At 36.6% G+C, this 15,483-nt stretch overlaps 1 protein-coding gene across 2 annotated transcripts in view; it reads right to left on the bottom strand.

Annotated features, from left to right (window-relative positions):
- LRRK2 (leucine rich repeat kinase 2) overlaps positions 1 to 15,483 on the bottom strand; it is a 253,844-nt gene that overhangs the window by 12,950 nt on the left and 225,411 nt on the right. For both annotated transcript variants that reach the window (XM_072654313.1, XM_072654315.1), the window contains 2 exons: positions 14,950 to 15,022; positions 11,895 to 12,079 (listed from right to left, as the gene is read on the bottom strand). In XM_072654313.1, coding sequence (XP_072510414.1) covers positions 11,895 to 12,079; positions 14,950 to 15,022 — 258 coding nt within the window. The remainder of the gene's footprint in view (positions 1 to 11,894; positions 12,080 to 14,949; positions 15,023 to 15,483) is intronic.

The following is a 15,483-nucleotide window of genomic DNA, read 5'->3' as shown; positions in this document are numbered from 1 at the left end:
GGGGAGGAAACACTTCTACAAGAGGAAAAAGATCTTGGAAAAGGTCTCCTAACAAAGTGACATTTGTAACAGGAGGGCCATGATAGAATAGGGACGTTTCAACAATGCAATAAATGCACAGAGATTACAGAGGGCATAGAAATAGATAAAGGAATGTCAATAATGGTGTAGAAAAAGCATGCAAATGGGTGTTTCAACTGGGCCCTCACTGTGACAAAACAATCCTTTCCTATCCCCCTAATTAACTCATTATTCCACTCACTACCATAACTTTTAAAAATCTTTTCATCCCTCCTCAAACTTCTGACAGCTTCCTCTACCCCTGCTGTCAGCTCAGAAGCTTGTCCCATATTTCTGTGAAAAAATTAAGCCTATTCACTAAGAGTTTACTTTTCTCCCCTCTTCCTATCTCATATCATCCAAATGCCTTCTACTACCATCTCCTCCTTGAACTCAGTCTCACATGAAGATGTTGTCCTTCTCCATGCCAAATGATCTCATTCCATCCTGTTTTCTTCAGCAGGATATCCGTTCCATCATTCTTACACTCTCTGACATTTTCAATCTCTTCCTGTCTACTACTGCTCCTACAAGAATGCCCATCTCTCCCCTATCCTCATAAACCCCTCACTTGATCCATCCATATCTGCTAGCTATTGTCCTATATCTCTCTTCCCTTTGGTGGCTAGAGAAGTCTGTCTACGATTGCTGTCTCCACTTCCTTTCCTCTTCCTCTCTTAATTCTCTACATTCTGCCTTCCAATCTCATTATTTTATTGAAATTGCTCCAAAATCCAAAGATGCCAGTGATCTCTTAATTACCAAATCTACTGGCATTTTCTCAGTCCTCACTTTCTTGATTGTTCTTTGCCCTTTGACACAATCACCCTCTTCTTCTTGGTACTGTTCTCTCTTATTTTCTATGACACAACTCTGTCCTGATTCTCCTACCAGTCTCACCATTCCTTCTTAGTTCCCTTTGCTAGATCTTCACCCAAAACATGCTCATTAACTATGGGTACCCCTCAAAGTTCTATCCTAGACCTTGTTGCTTCTTCTTCTATATTATTTCACTTGGTGATTTCATCAGCTTCTGTGGATTCAATCATCATCTCTATCTTGATGATTCTCAGAATTACTTATACAGGCCTAACCTCTCTCCCAACCTTCTGTCTTGAATCTTTAACTGCCTTTTGGATACCTTGAACTGGATGCCTCATAAACATAAACACAACATCTCTAAAAAAGTAATTTTATTTCCCTCAAACCCTATTCTATTCTGAATTTTCCTATTATTGTTGAGGGCCTCATTATCCTCAGATAACCAGATTCACAACCTAAGTATCATCTTATTCTCTCTCACCCCACATATCCAATCATTTGTCAAGACCTGTGAATTTAACCTTGTCTTCTAACATTGCCATCATCCTGGAGCAGTCTCTCATCATCTAACATCTGGATTACTGCAATAGCCTGCTGGTTGATTTCTGTGCCTCAAGTGTCTCCCCACTCCAATAGGCTTGTTGCTGTTCTCACAGAGGATACTGCATCTCCCAACTCTGAAAACTTTTACTGTACATTCTACATACTTTTAATTCTTTCTCTCCTTGTTTCTGCTTCCTGGCTTCCTTCAAGTGTCAGATAAAATTCCAGCTCCTATAAGAAGTCTTTCCCAAACTCTCTTAATTCTAGTACCTTTCTTCTATTGATTACCTCTAATTTTCACGGTGTTTATTTCTTTATACATAATTATTTTCATGTTGTATCTTGAGTTTCTTGAGATCAGAGACTGTATTTTGCCTTTATTGTAGTCCCAGTGTTTAGCATAATGCCTGGCATAGAATGAGTTCTTAAATTCTTGCTGATTGATCGAGTTAGAAGACCCCAGTTTTAATAATGTCTCTTTCACTGATTTGATAATGCTAGGCCCTAGGCAAATCATTTACCTATCTGGGACTCAGTTTTCCCATCCATTAAATAAAGAGATTCTCATCTATAAAATAAAGATAAGACCTCCTTCTAGCAATATGACCCATGATCTAGTAGACAAGTTTGGCTAGAGTGAAAAAAAATATGAAGGGGAGTACCATGAATCATGGAGGTACCTGAAAGTCAATTTAACTAGTTTACATTTTAACAGACAATTGAGATTTGTGAATGGGGTGATAAAGGGTCATGATCAGATCTGTGCACTAGGCAGGTTACTGTGAATTATATGAGAAGAATGTATAAGATCAGAGGAAGAGAATTTATTTAAGAATCTCTCAAACTAGTCCAGGCAGGAGGTATTGAGGTTTAGAATTAGTGTGGTGACTTTATAAGAAGAAACAAATGGAGAGATATGAGCTATTGCAGAGATTAAACTAGAAGGACACACCAACTGGCAATGCAAATGAGGGAAAAGTATGAGACAAAGATGAGTCTGCAGTTTTAAGTCATTGTTACTGAGAGGATGACAATGCCCATCAACAGGAATTTGGGATTTAGTAGAAATAGCAGATTTTAGTTGGAAAGATGCGTTTTCTTTTTATATACATTGAGTTGAAGGTGATGGAGGGACATATTGCTGAAGACAGTAAGAAAACCACAAGAGTCCAAAAAGAGTTCAAAGTATCATGGTTGTAAATCAGGTTTAGAATAAGTATAGCTCACATGAGTGCTTCCTCAAATGGAACTTTGGTGACAAACTCACCAACCAGGTGAGGGGAGAGGGAGCAGACTGTAAAGATAGAGGAACTGTCAGCATGAAAATGGACATGAGAGCCAGAGCCAGGAGAAAAGTGGAGAGTCATAAGCCAAATTAAGTTTAGATTGAATATAGCTGGCAAGGGTGCTTCCTCAAATGAAGGTTCAGGGACAAACTTGCCATTCAGAGGAAGAGACTGTAGAGGGGGAGGTTTTGCAAGCATCAAGATGGCTGTGGTGGCAAGATTCAAGTAGGAGACTGAAGAGTCATGGGTGGAACAAGGTTTGTAAAACAACCTTAGCTTTCTTATTTAAATTTACTTCTATAAATTTAAAATAAGAATTATATATAACATCTACCAATGTTCATTTATTTCTTAAATTATATATTCAATTCCTTGCCATAGCTAAATGACACCTCTACTGTGGAAATTTTTTTTTGAAAATACATTTAAATTGCCTTCATTTCAAAGAAGGAAGTAATATTGAGTTCATAATTTTAAGATATTACAGTAAAATTTTGGATCTCTGTACTACTTGGAAAAAAGGAGTGTTGTGATTAAGGTAGTGTTATACACTAATGGAAATACTATTGAGAATTACTACAAAGTGAAGTAAGCAGAACCAGGAAAACAAGATACACAAAGTCTGAAACAATGCATATGGAAAGAACAATAACAACAGAATATGGTACAATTAAATTAACCAAGACTGGCCAGAAAGAAGAGAGGCCACACCTTTGTAGAGGTTGGGGACTATGGGTCTGGAATGCTGCATATATTGTCACACTCAGGTGACCTGTTAACTAGTTTTACTGAACTGCTTTTTATCCCTAATCTCTGTTATAAAGGAATGACTCGGGATAGAAAGGGAAGGAACATATGCTGGGAAATTAAAGTAATGCAAAACCAAAATACAACAATTAACATTTTTAGAAGAAAAAGGAAAGGAGCGGAAGGGAAGGGGGAGGTGATAGAAGGGAGGACAGATTGGAGGAGGAGCTAGTCAGAAGCAGAACACTTTTGAGGAAGGACAGGGTGAAAGGAGAGAGAGAATAGAATAAACAGAGTGGGTAGGATGGAGGGAAATATATAGCAATAGTAACTGTAAAAACAATTTTGAATCAAGTTTCTCTGGTAAAGACCACATTTCTCAAACATACAGAGAACTGAGTCAAATATATAAAAATAAGAGCCATTCTTCAATTGATAAATGACCAAAAGATATATGATCATTTTTCAGATGAAGTAATCATCTCTATACCATAAAAAATACTCTAAAACACTATTAATTAGACAAATGCATACTAAAACAATTCTGAAGTATGTCATACCTAGTAGATTGACTAATAGGACAGAAAAGGTAAATGATAAATGATGGAGGGGATGTGGGAAAAATGAGAAATTAAAGCATTGTTGGTGGAGTTGCAAAATGATTCAACCATTACATGGAGCAATGTGGCACTAGGCCCAAGGGCCTATAAAGTCATGCATACCCTCTGACCCAGCAACACTACTATTTGGTTTTTATCCCAAAATGAGATAAAAACAAAGCAAAAAGGAAAGGGACCTAAATGTACAAAAATGGGCAAAGAATTAAAAATTGAGGAGATGCTCATCAATTGAGAAACGGCTGAAAGTTGTGGTATATAATTATGATGGAATACTATTGTACTATAAGAAAAAATGCTCTCAGAAAAACCTTGAAAGATTTATATGGGCTGCTGCAAATGAAATGTACTGTGTACAAAATAGCACCATTATTGTAAGATGATCAGCTATGTATGACTGAACTACTCTCAGCAATACAATGATCCAAGACAACTCTGAAGGACACATGATTAAAAATGCTATTCATCCTCAGATAAAGAATCAATAATGTTTCAACACAGATTGAAACATATTTTTTTTGGATGATAAATTTATTTTCAGTTTTCCACATTCACTTCTACATAATTTTGAATTGCAAATTTTCTCCCCATCTCCCCTCTCCTCCCACCCCAGGACAGCATGTATTTTGGTTAAGCTTTCCTCCAATCTGCCCTCCTTTCTATCACCCCTTTTTCCCTTTATCCCTTTGCCTTCTGTTTTCCTATTGGGTAAGACAGATTTCTATACACCATTTTCTATATATCTCATTTCCTAGTTGCATGTAAAAATAATTTTTAATATTCATTTTTAAAGCTTTGAATTCCACATTCTCTCCCTTCCCCCCTCTCCACCCTCCCTCTTTGAGAAGGCAAGCAATTCGATATAACTTATACATGTGTAGTCATGCAAAACACTTCCATAACAGTCATATTGTGAAAGGATTATATTTCCCTCTACCCGGTCCCAGCCTCTATTTATTCTATTCTCTCCTTTGACCTGTCCCTCTACCAAAGTGTTTACTTCTGATCATCCCTTCCCCCAAACTGCCAACCATTCTATTAAACCACCTCTCTTATTCCCTTCCCCCCTGCTTTCCTGTAGGGTATGATAAACTACCATACCCAGTTGAGTGTACATGTTATTCCCTCCTAAAGCTAAATCCAATGAATGGAAAACTCACTTATTCCCTCTCACTTTCCCCTTCTTCCCCTCCATTGTAAAAACTCTTTCTTACCTCTTTCATGGGAGATGATTTACTACATTCTACTTCTCCCTTTCTCTTTCTCCTAGTACATTCCTCTCAAACTTAATTTTCTTTTTTAGATATCATCCCTTCATATTCAGCTCACCCTGTGCCCTCTCTTTCTCTCTCTGTATACACACATACACACATACATACATATACATACATACACACACACATAAATATATTCCTTCCAACTATCCTTATACTGAGAAAGGTCTCATGAGTTACAAATATCATTGTTCCATGCAGGAATGCAAACAGTTCAACTTTAATAAATCCCTTATGGTTTCTCTTTACTGTTCAGCTTTTTCATGCTTCTTTTGATTCTTGTATTTGAAAATCACATGTTTTACTCAGCTCTGGTCTATCAATAAAAATGCTTGGGGAGCCAAGATAGTGGAGTAGAAGGTCAGACCTGCTCTAGCTCTACCCCCATAGCCCATAAAATACTTGTAAAAAATGACTCTAAACAAAGTCTAGAGCAGCAGAAGCCACAAAATGACAGAGTGAAGGAGATTTCCAGCCCAAGACATCCTGGAAGGCTGACAGGAAAGGTCTATTGCACAGGGCTCAGAGTGGAGTGCAGCCCAGCCTTGGCCAGGCCACACCACTTGGACAGGCCTGGAGCAGGCTCCAGGGCTCAGAATCACAGGTAGCAGCTGTGGTTCTCAGATTTCTCAAGCCCCAAATGCCAAAGACAGTTTCAAAGATCAGTGAGAAAGCTCTTTCACCTGGGTGAGAAGGGAGCCTGGTCTGACCCCAGCTCTGCCCCAAGGCGGCAACAGGCATTGAGGCAGCAGTGTCCACTTTTAGAGACCACAGCCTAAAGACCTTGGGGAAATTGCACAGACAACTGGGTCTCAGTTCTGAGTGGTGACCCTGGAGTAATGAGGAGTGCTGGAATAGTGGACAGTCACAGGTGGTGACTGTGGAGAAGGAATCCTACTCACAGATCCTGGGCAGAAAAGCTTATAGTTGCTTACAGACCAGAAAGCAGGCTAGAAGAGGAGTGAACTCCTCTCCCTTGATTGTGCCACATTGGAGGAGCTGAGAAATTACAGGTACCTAGAGTATACCCTCCATTTGACAAAGGACTCAAAAGTCAAGTAACTGGCAGCGAAAATGCCCCAAAAAAGGGAAAAAAATAAGACTATAAAAGGCTACTTTCTTGGTGAACAGGTATTTTCTCCCATCCTTTCAGATGAGGAAGAACAAAGCATACCATCAGAGGAAGACATAAAAGTCAAGGCTTCTACATCCAAAACCTCCAAAATAAATATGCAATGGTCTTAGACCATGGAAGAGCTCAAAAAGGATTTTGGAGGGGGAGGGAGGAAGATGAAAGGAAATAAATGAACCTTACTTCCATGGGATTTGGATTAATGAGGGAATAACACACACACAATTGGATATGGAAATCTATTTTATCCTGCAGGAAGGCAAGGGGCAAAGGAGGGGGAAGATAATAGAAGGGCAGAAAATTGGGGAAAGAGATAACCAGAAGCAAACACTATTGTGGGAAGACAGGTCACTGGAGTGAATGGAATAAATGAAGGGCAGAATAGGACAGAGGGAAATGTGGTTAGTCTTTTACAACATAACCATTATGGAAGTGCCTTGCATTGTTACACATATGTGACATACTGAATTGCTTGTTTTCTCAATGAGGGTGGGTGGGGAGGGAGGGAGAGAATATGGAACTCAAAGCTTTAAGAATGGATGTTAAAAATTGCTTTAGCATGCAATTGAAATTAAGCTATACAGGCAATGGAGTATAGAAATCTATTCTGTCCTACAGGCAAATAGAGGGGAAGGGGGATGGAAAAGGGTGGGTAAGAGAAGGGAGGACAGACTGGAGGAAGGGGTGGTTGAGGTGCATGACATCCTGGGGTGGAGGGTGGGGAGAGATGAGTGGAAAATTTTGAATTCAAATTATTGTGGAAGGGAATGTTAAGAACTGAAAATAAATTATATGTTAAAAAGTAAAAACAAAGAGGTTAGGAGGAAATAAATTCCATCCATATTGAAGAAGAAAGCTTCCTGCTCAACCCCACTCCCCGCCCCACAACAATACATGCCATTCATCAAGAGATAAAAAAAAAAAAGAATGCTTGGAAATCATCTATTTCATTGAAGTTTCAATTTTTCCCCTGAAGTGTTATACTCAGTTTTCCTGAGTAGAATATTCTTGCTTTTAATCCTGTTTCCTTTGACCTCTGAAATATCATATTCCAAGTCCTTCAAAACCTTAGTGTAGAAGCTGCTCAGTCTTGTGTTATCCTGATTGCCTTTCCACAGTACTTGAATTGTTTCTTTCTGGATGCTTATAATATTTTCTTTTTGACCTGGGAACTCTGGAATTTGACTACAATATTCCTAGGAGGTTTTCTTTTCATATCGCTTTCAGGAGGTTATCAGTGGATTTTTTTCATGTCTATTTTACCCTCTGGTTCTAGAATATCAGGGTAATTTTCCTTGATAATTTCTTGAAAGATGATGTCTAGGCTCTTTTTTGGATTATGACATTCAAGTAATCCAATAATTTTTAAATCATCTCTCCTGGATCCATTTTCCAGGTCAGTTGTTTTTCCAAAGGGATACTTCACATTATCTTATATTTTTTTCATTCTTTTTGTTTTATTATTTCTTGATTTCTCATAAGTCATTAGCTTCCACTTGCTCCATTCTAATTTTAAAGGAATTATTTTCTTCAGTTAGCTTTTGAATCTCTTTTTCCATTTGGCCCATTCTGCTTTTTAAGTCATTCTTCTACTTTTTGGACCTTTTTTGCCATTTGGGTTAGTTTAATTTTAAAGGTGTTATTTTCTTCAGCATTTTTGACATTTTAGCAAGCTGCTGACTCATTTTTCATGATTTTCTTGCATCATTCTCATTTCTCTTCCCAATTTTTCCTTTACTTCTCTTACTTGATTTTCAAAATCTTTTTGAGCTCTTCCATGGCCTGAGGCCAATTCATATTTTTCTTAGAGGCTTTGGATGCAGGAGTTTTGGCTTTGTTGTCTTCTTCTGGTTGTATGTTTTGATCTTCCTTGTCACCAGTGATGTAAGAAAATGTCTCTTCCCTGAGAAAGTAAGAATCTATGGTCTGTTTCTTTTTCTCCTGTTTGCTCATTTTTTCCAGTCAATTACTTGACTTTTGAGCTCCTTGTTAAATGAGGGGCTCCAGAAGCAGCCTCTCCTTCAGCAGTGGCTTCCACCTCCCTGGGGCTGGGCTAGGGCTGAGGGTGGTTCTGGGTCTGGGTCTGGACCATGCTCCTCTCTCAGCAAGGTGAGAGACCTGTTTCACTGACCTTTGAAGCTGTCTGGTCTTTGTTGGTTCAGAAGTCTGGAAACGCTAGCCACCAGCAGCAATTCAATCATCTAATGCTTGCTCCAGCTCTGCTGGCACAGCCCATGCCAAACTGTGCTTTGCTCCCAGCCTGGTGCGATAGACTTTTCCTGTCGACTTTCCAGATTGTCTTGGGCTGGAAATTTGCTTCAGTCTATCATTCTGTGGCTTCTGTTGCTCTAGAATTTGTTTAGAGTCATTTTTTACAAGCTTTTTTAAGGGTTTAGGGGGAGAACTCCAGCAGGTCCTTTCTGCTACTCCACCATCTTGGTTCTGGCCCCCTGAAGCATACTTTTTAACTTTATTTTTCTTGAGATTTTTTTTCTTTTGTCTATGTTTTCTTTCACAACATGACTACTATGAATATGTTTTGCATGACTACATATGTATAACCTATATTGAATTGCTTACCTTCTCAATAAGGTGGGGTGGGGAAGGAGGAAGAGAGAGAATTCGGAACTCAAAGTTTTAAAAAGAAATGTTAAGTGTTTTTACATGTAATTGAGGAAAATTAAAATATTAATAAAATACAAAAAAGAAGAAAAAGAAGACTAACAAAAGAAATAACACTAGTAGTTAAAACAGATATACTTTTAATGTTTGCAAAGTACTTTAATGCATAATTTCATTTGAGTCTTCAAACAAACCTGAGAGATAATTAAAACAGGCTGCCATTTTACATTTGAGAAAACTTTGGTCAAAGATTAAGTGACAGCGTCAGAAGGAGGACTCAAGTCTTCCTAACTCTACCTGAGTGTAGCACTCTATCCACTAAATTGTATTACTTCAATACAAAAAAGAATTAAAATTATTATCACTCCAAACTAAATTGAGGATGTTGCAACAAAACATTAATTATTTGGCGTATTGAGAAGGATTTAACCATCTATATTTAGAGTTACAAAAGGACAACACTGGACGTTCACATGAGAGGTATTATTCCAGAGTTCACAAATGAGGTATTTCAGTATGAAAAATAAACTTTTCAAATTCTAAGATCAACTCCCCATATACAATCCTCTCTAAGGAGTTATTTTTCTTTTTCAATTGAAATTACGGATAAAGGCACTATTTTCAAAATAATTATGTAACTAAAAGGATGAAGAGGAGTAGTCATAAAAGGAGCCAGGGAAAGAATACTTAGAAATATAGGAAGAAAAACAGAAGAGTACTAGTAGTGCCATAAACACACAGAGATAGGAGACTATTTATGAGGTAGAGTAGTGGTCAACAGAATCAAGTCCTGCAGGAAAGTGAAGCTATCACATAAAAGTCTGTATGGTAAATACTGTAATTATAAAAAGTTATACTAAAGTAGTAATTATAATTAGTTACACAATGACCAGAAATTTGATATCCTAAGATTTAGAGCTGGAAGGCATGTTAGAGCTCACTTAGTCCAACTACCCCATTTTACAGCTAAGGAAATTAAGGCAATAAAAGTGACGTTACTTGCTCAAGATTCCAAGTCACTGATACCTCTTTGCACTGCACCATGCTGCCTCTTAAGACTTTATACCAACCAGAAGAGAAGTAATTCAGGATAAGAGTTAAGAACTAACTTTCCAAAGTGAGGCAGTATGGTATAGTAAAACTTCATTTGTAGTCAGAAGATTTAGGTTGCCCTGCTACTCTCTGGATGATCTTAAATAAGTCCTGTTACTTTTCTGATTTAGGTTTCCTCATCTGTAAAAAGAGGTTGGACTCACTGAGATTTAAGTTCCTTTCAGTTTTGCCTCTATATGGTCCTGTCATCTATGAGAGCATGTGCAATGAATATCTTTAGAAGAAGGGCTGAGAGTGGGCCAGAGGGTTATATTGCTTTAATTCTAAAGTTAGATGAGGCAAGGGAAATAAGTGTTTTGCTCTCACTGTAGAAAACTGTAATAGGTCAAATGATTAGATAGGTCAATGGAGTACAAAGGCTGTCAATATGGAGGGGTGTTTCCAGATGATTAGAATACTTAGAGATCTGTTAAATTGGAAATTTTGACTACATTTGACATAATCTCTATTGGAATTTTTAAATGACAACGTGATCTAGGGGAAGTTTGGCAAGGATACTGGGGCATATTGGACTAATAACAATTTTATAACATTATTCTTTTAAAATCTATTATTATGTACACTGTACCCTGATCTTCATAAATTTTCCAATGAGAATAACTATTATATTCAGCATATAGGAGGTTTATATGTTTGCCTTTACATGTGACCCAATAGCCAGTATTTATAAGATAGAAAGATATATAATCAAGAAACAAAGATGATGACAGCAAAAAAAAAAAAAGTAACAAATAACCAACACAATAGTAAAGCTCACTGATAAGCCAAGTCTTAGAGAGAGAAGCCACAAAAAAACAGGATAAGGTTATTACACACATAAGACAGGCAGAATCACGCAAAGCTTTTGCATGTAGCATGCAGGTCCTCAATAAATATTATTGATGGCGATGAAGCACTAATCAAATGAGCATTAGAAGAATCAGGCTGAGCAGAGAACAGGGGCTTTCCCGTGGATAGCAGTTACTTCCAAAACTCTTTGAGTCAAAACAGCTTCAAGGATTCTTCTGCAAAGGCTATAGGAGACAGTTAAACCTTGGAATCCCATACAGAGTATAGCACTACAGGTTTATTGTTCTGAAGGAAATGGGGTAAGTCTATAATAATAAATAGAGCTTTTACACATGGCAAACACTCTAAAAGTATTATTAAATGAATGAGTGACCAAATAAAAATCTGTACATAAACTAAAGTTAAAAGGCAACCGATCAACTGAAGTGGAAAGAAGACCTCAAATTAGGCCTAGGTTTTATGTTTCTATTCTCTCCCCACTTCCCTTTAAAAATTTCCTACTCTGTTTCTGTTTCTTTATTTCCAATGTCTTCCATACAGTAGGCATTCAACTATGTCAAACTGAACTGAACTGTCAGCTACCAGTGCTTAGAGTTTTAATCTTTAGCGATATCTAATACCACCACCTAGTGGGGACTATGTCAAACTCCAAACACAAAATCTCCTGGGTGCTATAGGGGTGCTTGTCTGTCAGATTCACAACTACTAAGTGTCAAAAACAGGATTTGAACCCCAGTCTTCTATTTTTAGGTCCAGAAAACTATTCATTGTACCACATTGACTTTCATCTTAAATACCGTTAAATAATTAGCAAGAATAACTAACATAATCATAAATGGCAGAATATAAGGAAACTGATAAATTTGTGATTTAACTAGAAACAACTCACAGTTGATTGGTCTTTGTCTCAATAAGTTTCTGAATGGAGAAATCATTAGAAAGTGAGAAAATCTTGGTGCCACATCCTCCCCAGATTATATTTTTTTCTGATGAATATATGGATTCATTTAAACACATTAATGGAGTGCTAACATTTCCTATATTTAATATCTTCAAAGGAGGAGCTCCTTCAAACTTGAAAAAAAACAAGAAAGACAAAAGACATTCTCAGAAACTATAATGCATACATAACTTAAATCCAAAATAATAGTTGAAGTTGTTTAAGAATAAAATCAATAGGCAAAATAACTGAAGCCAATACTGTTGTTGTTTGTGCTTTGTTGTTAAAGAGGACCATGGCATGAGGAAGGTGATGCCATCACCTGCAAGAGAACTGGATTTAAGTGAAGGAGGGCTATGCAAAGCCTCATTTTCAACCCCAGAGTCATCTGGGTCCAACTGCAAGATATACATCAGGACGACTGGAGATGGCCTTGGAAATCAATACTAAAAATTCAGAGAAAAGGAAAAAAATTTAAAAATTGACATCAAACCAAATATCAAGTAGTTTTTTAAAGGCTCTCAAGGCTCTCTACCATATTTATTTATGTATTATATGTATTGTATATTATATATATTGTATTGTATATTATATATATTGTATTATGTGGATAAAATCTTAAATGTTACAACATGTATTTTTATACTGAATGAAGTATTCAAGCAATTAAATGTTACAGGTCAGTTAACCAGAAGTCTAGTTATCACAGGTAAATGCAGGAATTTCAATTCCTAGATGTTGCTATCTTTTCTCCATAAATTTTAATGCCTAACTTCATTGTTTTCCTTCAAATGGCAAAGTGCTCATATCACTACATGCAAAAGTATAGTTTGAACATTCATATTTCATTGGCATAATTATTGAGTAGCAATTATATCAAAAGCACTATAATAGATGACATGATCTATATAATAGAAGTTAAGTTCAATTCTATTTGACTAAATTCAACAATTTTCTTGAATAAACACAGTCACTGGTAATTTATTTCAATACTTCTTCACTTAGCCTCTGCCTGCCTCACTTTTCTCAAAGATAAAATGGGGATAATAAAAACAATTCCTTCCAAGGGTTGTTGTGAGAATCAAATGAGATAATATTTTTAAAGAGCTTAGCACAGTGCCTGGTACATGGCAAGTTTTTAAGAAATGATTTTTCCTTCCATTCTTCAAATGATTAAAGCTTCAGCAGAATGCAAACTTCTTGAGAGCAGCTAGCTCACAACTATATTCGTATTATCAGCCACTAGTACAGTGTGTAGCATATATATATATATATAGATGCTTAATGCTTATTGATAGATGGCTGGCTCATATGATATGGGCACCTTCTCCAATAATACAGCTAACAATTCATTTCAACCTTTTGATTCTATACAGTTCTTTTAAAAATGTTTTGATAATCCCTTTTGTCTTTATGTTATGGTCATTTCTCATCCACTCTTCTCTCTAGATTGAACAAGAAATCCTTCTTCTTCCTCTGACAAAGAAAAACAATAAAAGCAAACATCTGATGCAGTGACTGTATCTCACAATGTATATATGTATATATATATATGTACATATTACTATTCTTTCTTCCTGCCCTTCTCCCAACATGAGGGAGTATGTTTCATGCAAACTTGTTTTAGTGATCTTTTCATTTACATTTTTATAATAGTATAAATTTTATTGTTCTTTTGGTTAATTTATTTCATTTAGTTTCATTTAATAAAAATCTTCCAACATTTCTTTAAGTTTCTCATATTCCTCATTTCTTATTACATAAAATATTATATTTCATTTATATACTATCTTCTTTTTTTCAATTATTCACAATTCTTTACTACTAAGAAAAGTGCTGCTTTGAATGTTTTGGTATTAGACCTTTCTGTCTTTGATTCCCTTTGGAGCACACATCCAGAAAGTAATAGTTAAAAAGAATGGATGGTTTAATCACTTTTCTTTTTCAAAGGCAGAGAAGAAAACCAGTGTAGCTGAAGAAACAATACACCCAAAGAAAGAGAGAGGAGGCAACATGAGTGAGGAGGGTCAAACCACCACTAGACCATTATATCCCTGAATTTACTACTTGCAGAGTAGAAGACAAGTGGCTTTACAACTGCCTTTCTCATCCCCGCAGCATCTATCTACTCAATAACCATTCACAGCTATTGTTTTGCTCCAAAAACTCTTGGCACTGTTAGATGGATCAATGTCCAAAGTTGATATAGTTTCATGAATCAAAATGAGAGTAAAGAAGTTTGCCATCTAGCTTTATCACCTCTCTACTTTCCAGTCCAACTGGAACACTTGCCATCCCACAACAAGGTATCTCTCATCTACACATGATAATCATAGAAGATTTCATAATAACTGAAATAACAGAGATAACTGTTCACTATCAGTACTAAGTAAGGCATAAAACAGGTAGGTACTCACCTCTGTCATAGAGGATGTACTTGAACAGAGTCAGTGGTATCAAGTTTAAAAAAAAAATAGCCAGATTTTGCTCTTGACCTTAGCTTATTAAGACACAGTCAGTTATTACTCAATTAGTATGTACAGATGAAGTCTATGACTGCATTGGGAAAGAAAATTCCCAGATAAGGAAACTTCCTCTACTAATTCCAGTTGGCTTCTTCTTGGCAACTTACAGGTTTATCTATGCATAAGTGTTTCTTATATGCTTCCTATATGTTGAATTCTGTGGTGATAGAAAAGGTAATACAAATACAAAAGGGTAATATAAAAGAAGTTTAAGATAATAGGATCAAACAGGGTGAGATGAGAGGAAACTGAGAAGTTATCTAGTTGAACCCTTTTCATTTTAAAGCTGAGAAAACTGTGGTTCAGAGGCAAAATAACTAGCCCAACGTATCACAGCAGAAGAGTGGCAGAGCCAGCCAGGATGGACCCCAGCCTTTAACTCCAAGCCTTGCACTACTTCATCACTCTGGTCCTTGACTTCAAAGAATCTGCAGAGACAAGACTTTATTATTTTCACAGAAAATTCATTTAAGATTTACCTTAACATTTCTGTCTTCAAAAAGAGCTAGTCTGCCATCTGCAGTTCCCACCAAAAGAAAATTCTTTTGTTTGCTGAAATAAAAAAAAAAAGGAGAAAGGACCATTATTGAGGAAAAATTAAGTCTGTTCCAAAGCTGGAAGTAGAGCTCATACTTTGAAAGTAGCTCAAACCTTAATGATGCAAGTTTCTGACAATGTAAAATAAGATTGCAGACCCTGCAATATGATATAATGGGCAGAGGGGTGAGATTCCTATTCCCTTTCAATCCCTGCCCCATGCAAAAAAATTATAATAATTCTGTACCTTTACTTTAACCTGTCACATACCTTAAACATTGTTCATTCTCCTGGCTTAAGACAACTAAAAAGTTAGAATATAAATACCACTTAGAGAGGTAAGCTATTTTCACAATATGTAACGTAGCTTCTTGTTAACTGGTAGAGCATGAGAGTATATGCCTAGGTAGAATGCCAAAAAAAGGAAAAAGAGACAGTAGGTGAGATAGCAGGGTCCCAAAGACAAACTTTCATAA

Source organism: Notamacropus eugenii, chromosome 3, assembly GCF_028372415.1.
Source record: "Notamacropus eugenii isolate mMacEug1 chromosome 3, mMacEug1.pri_v2, whole genome shotgun sequence".
Taxonomy (NCBI): Eukaryota; Metazoa; Chordata; class Mammalia; order Diprotodontia; family Macropodidae; genus Notamacropus; species Notamacropus eugenii.
This window is presented reverse-complemented; position numbering and strand designations above follow the sequence as displayed.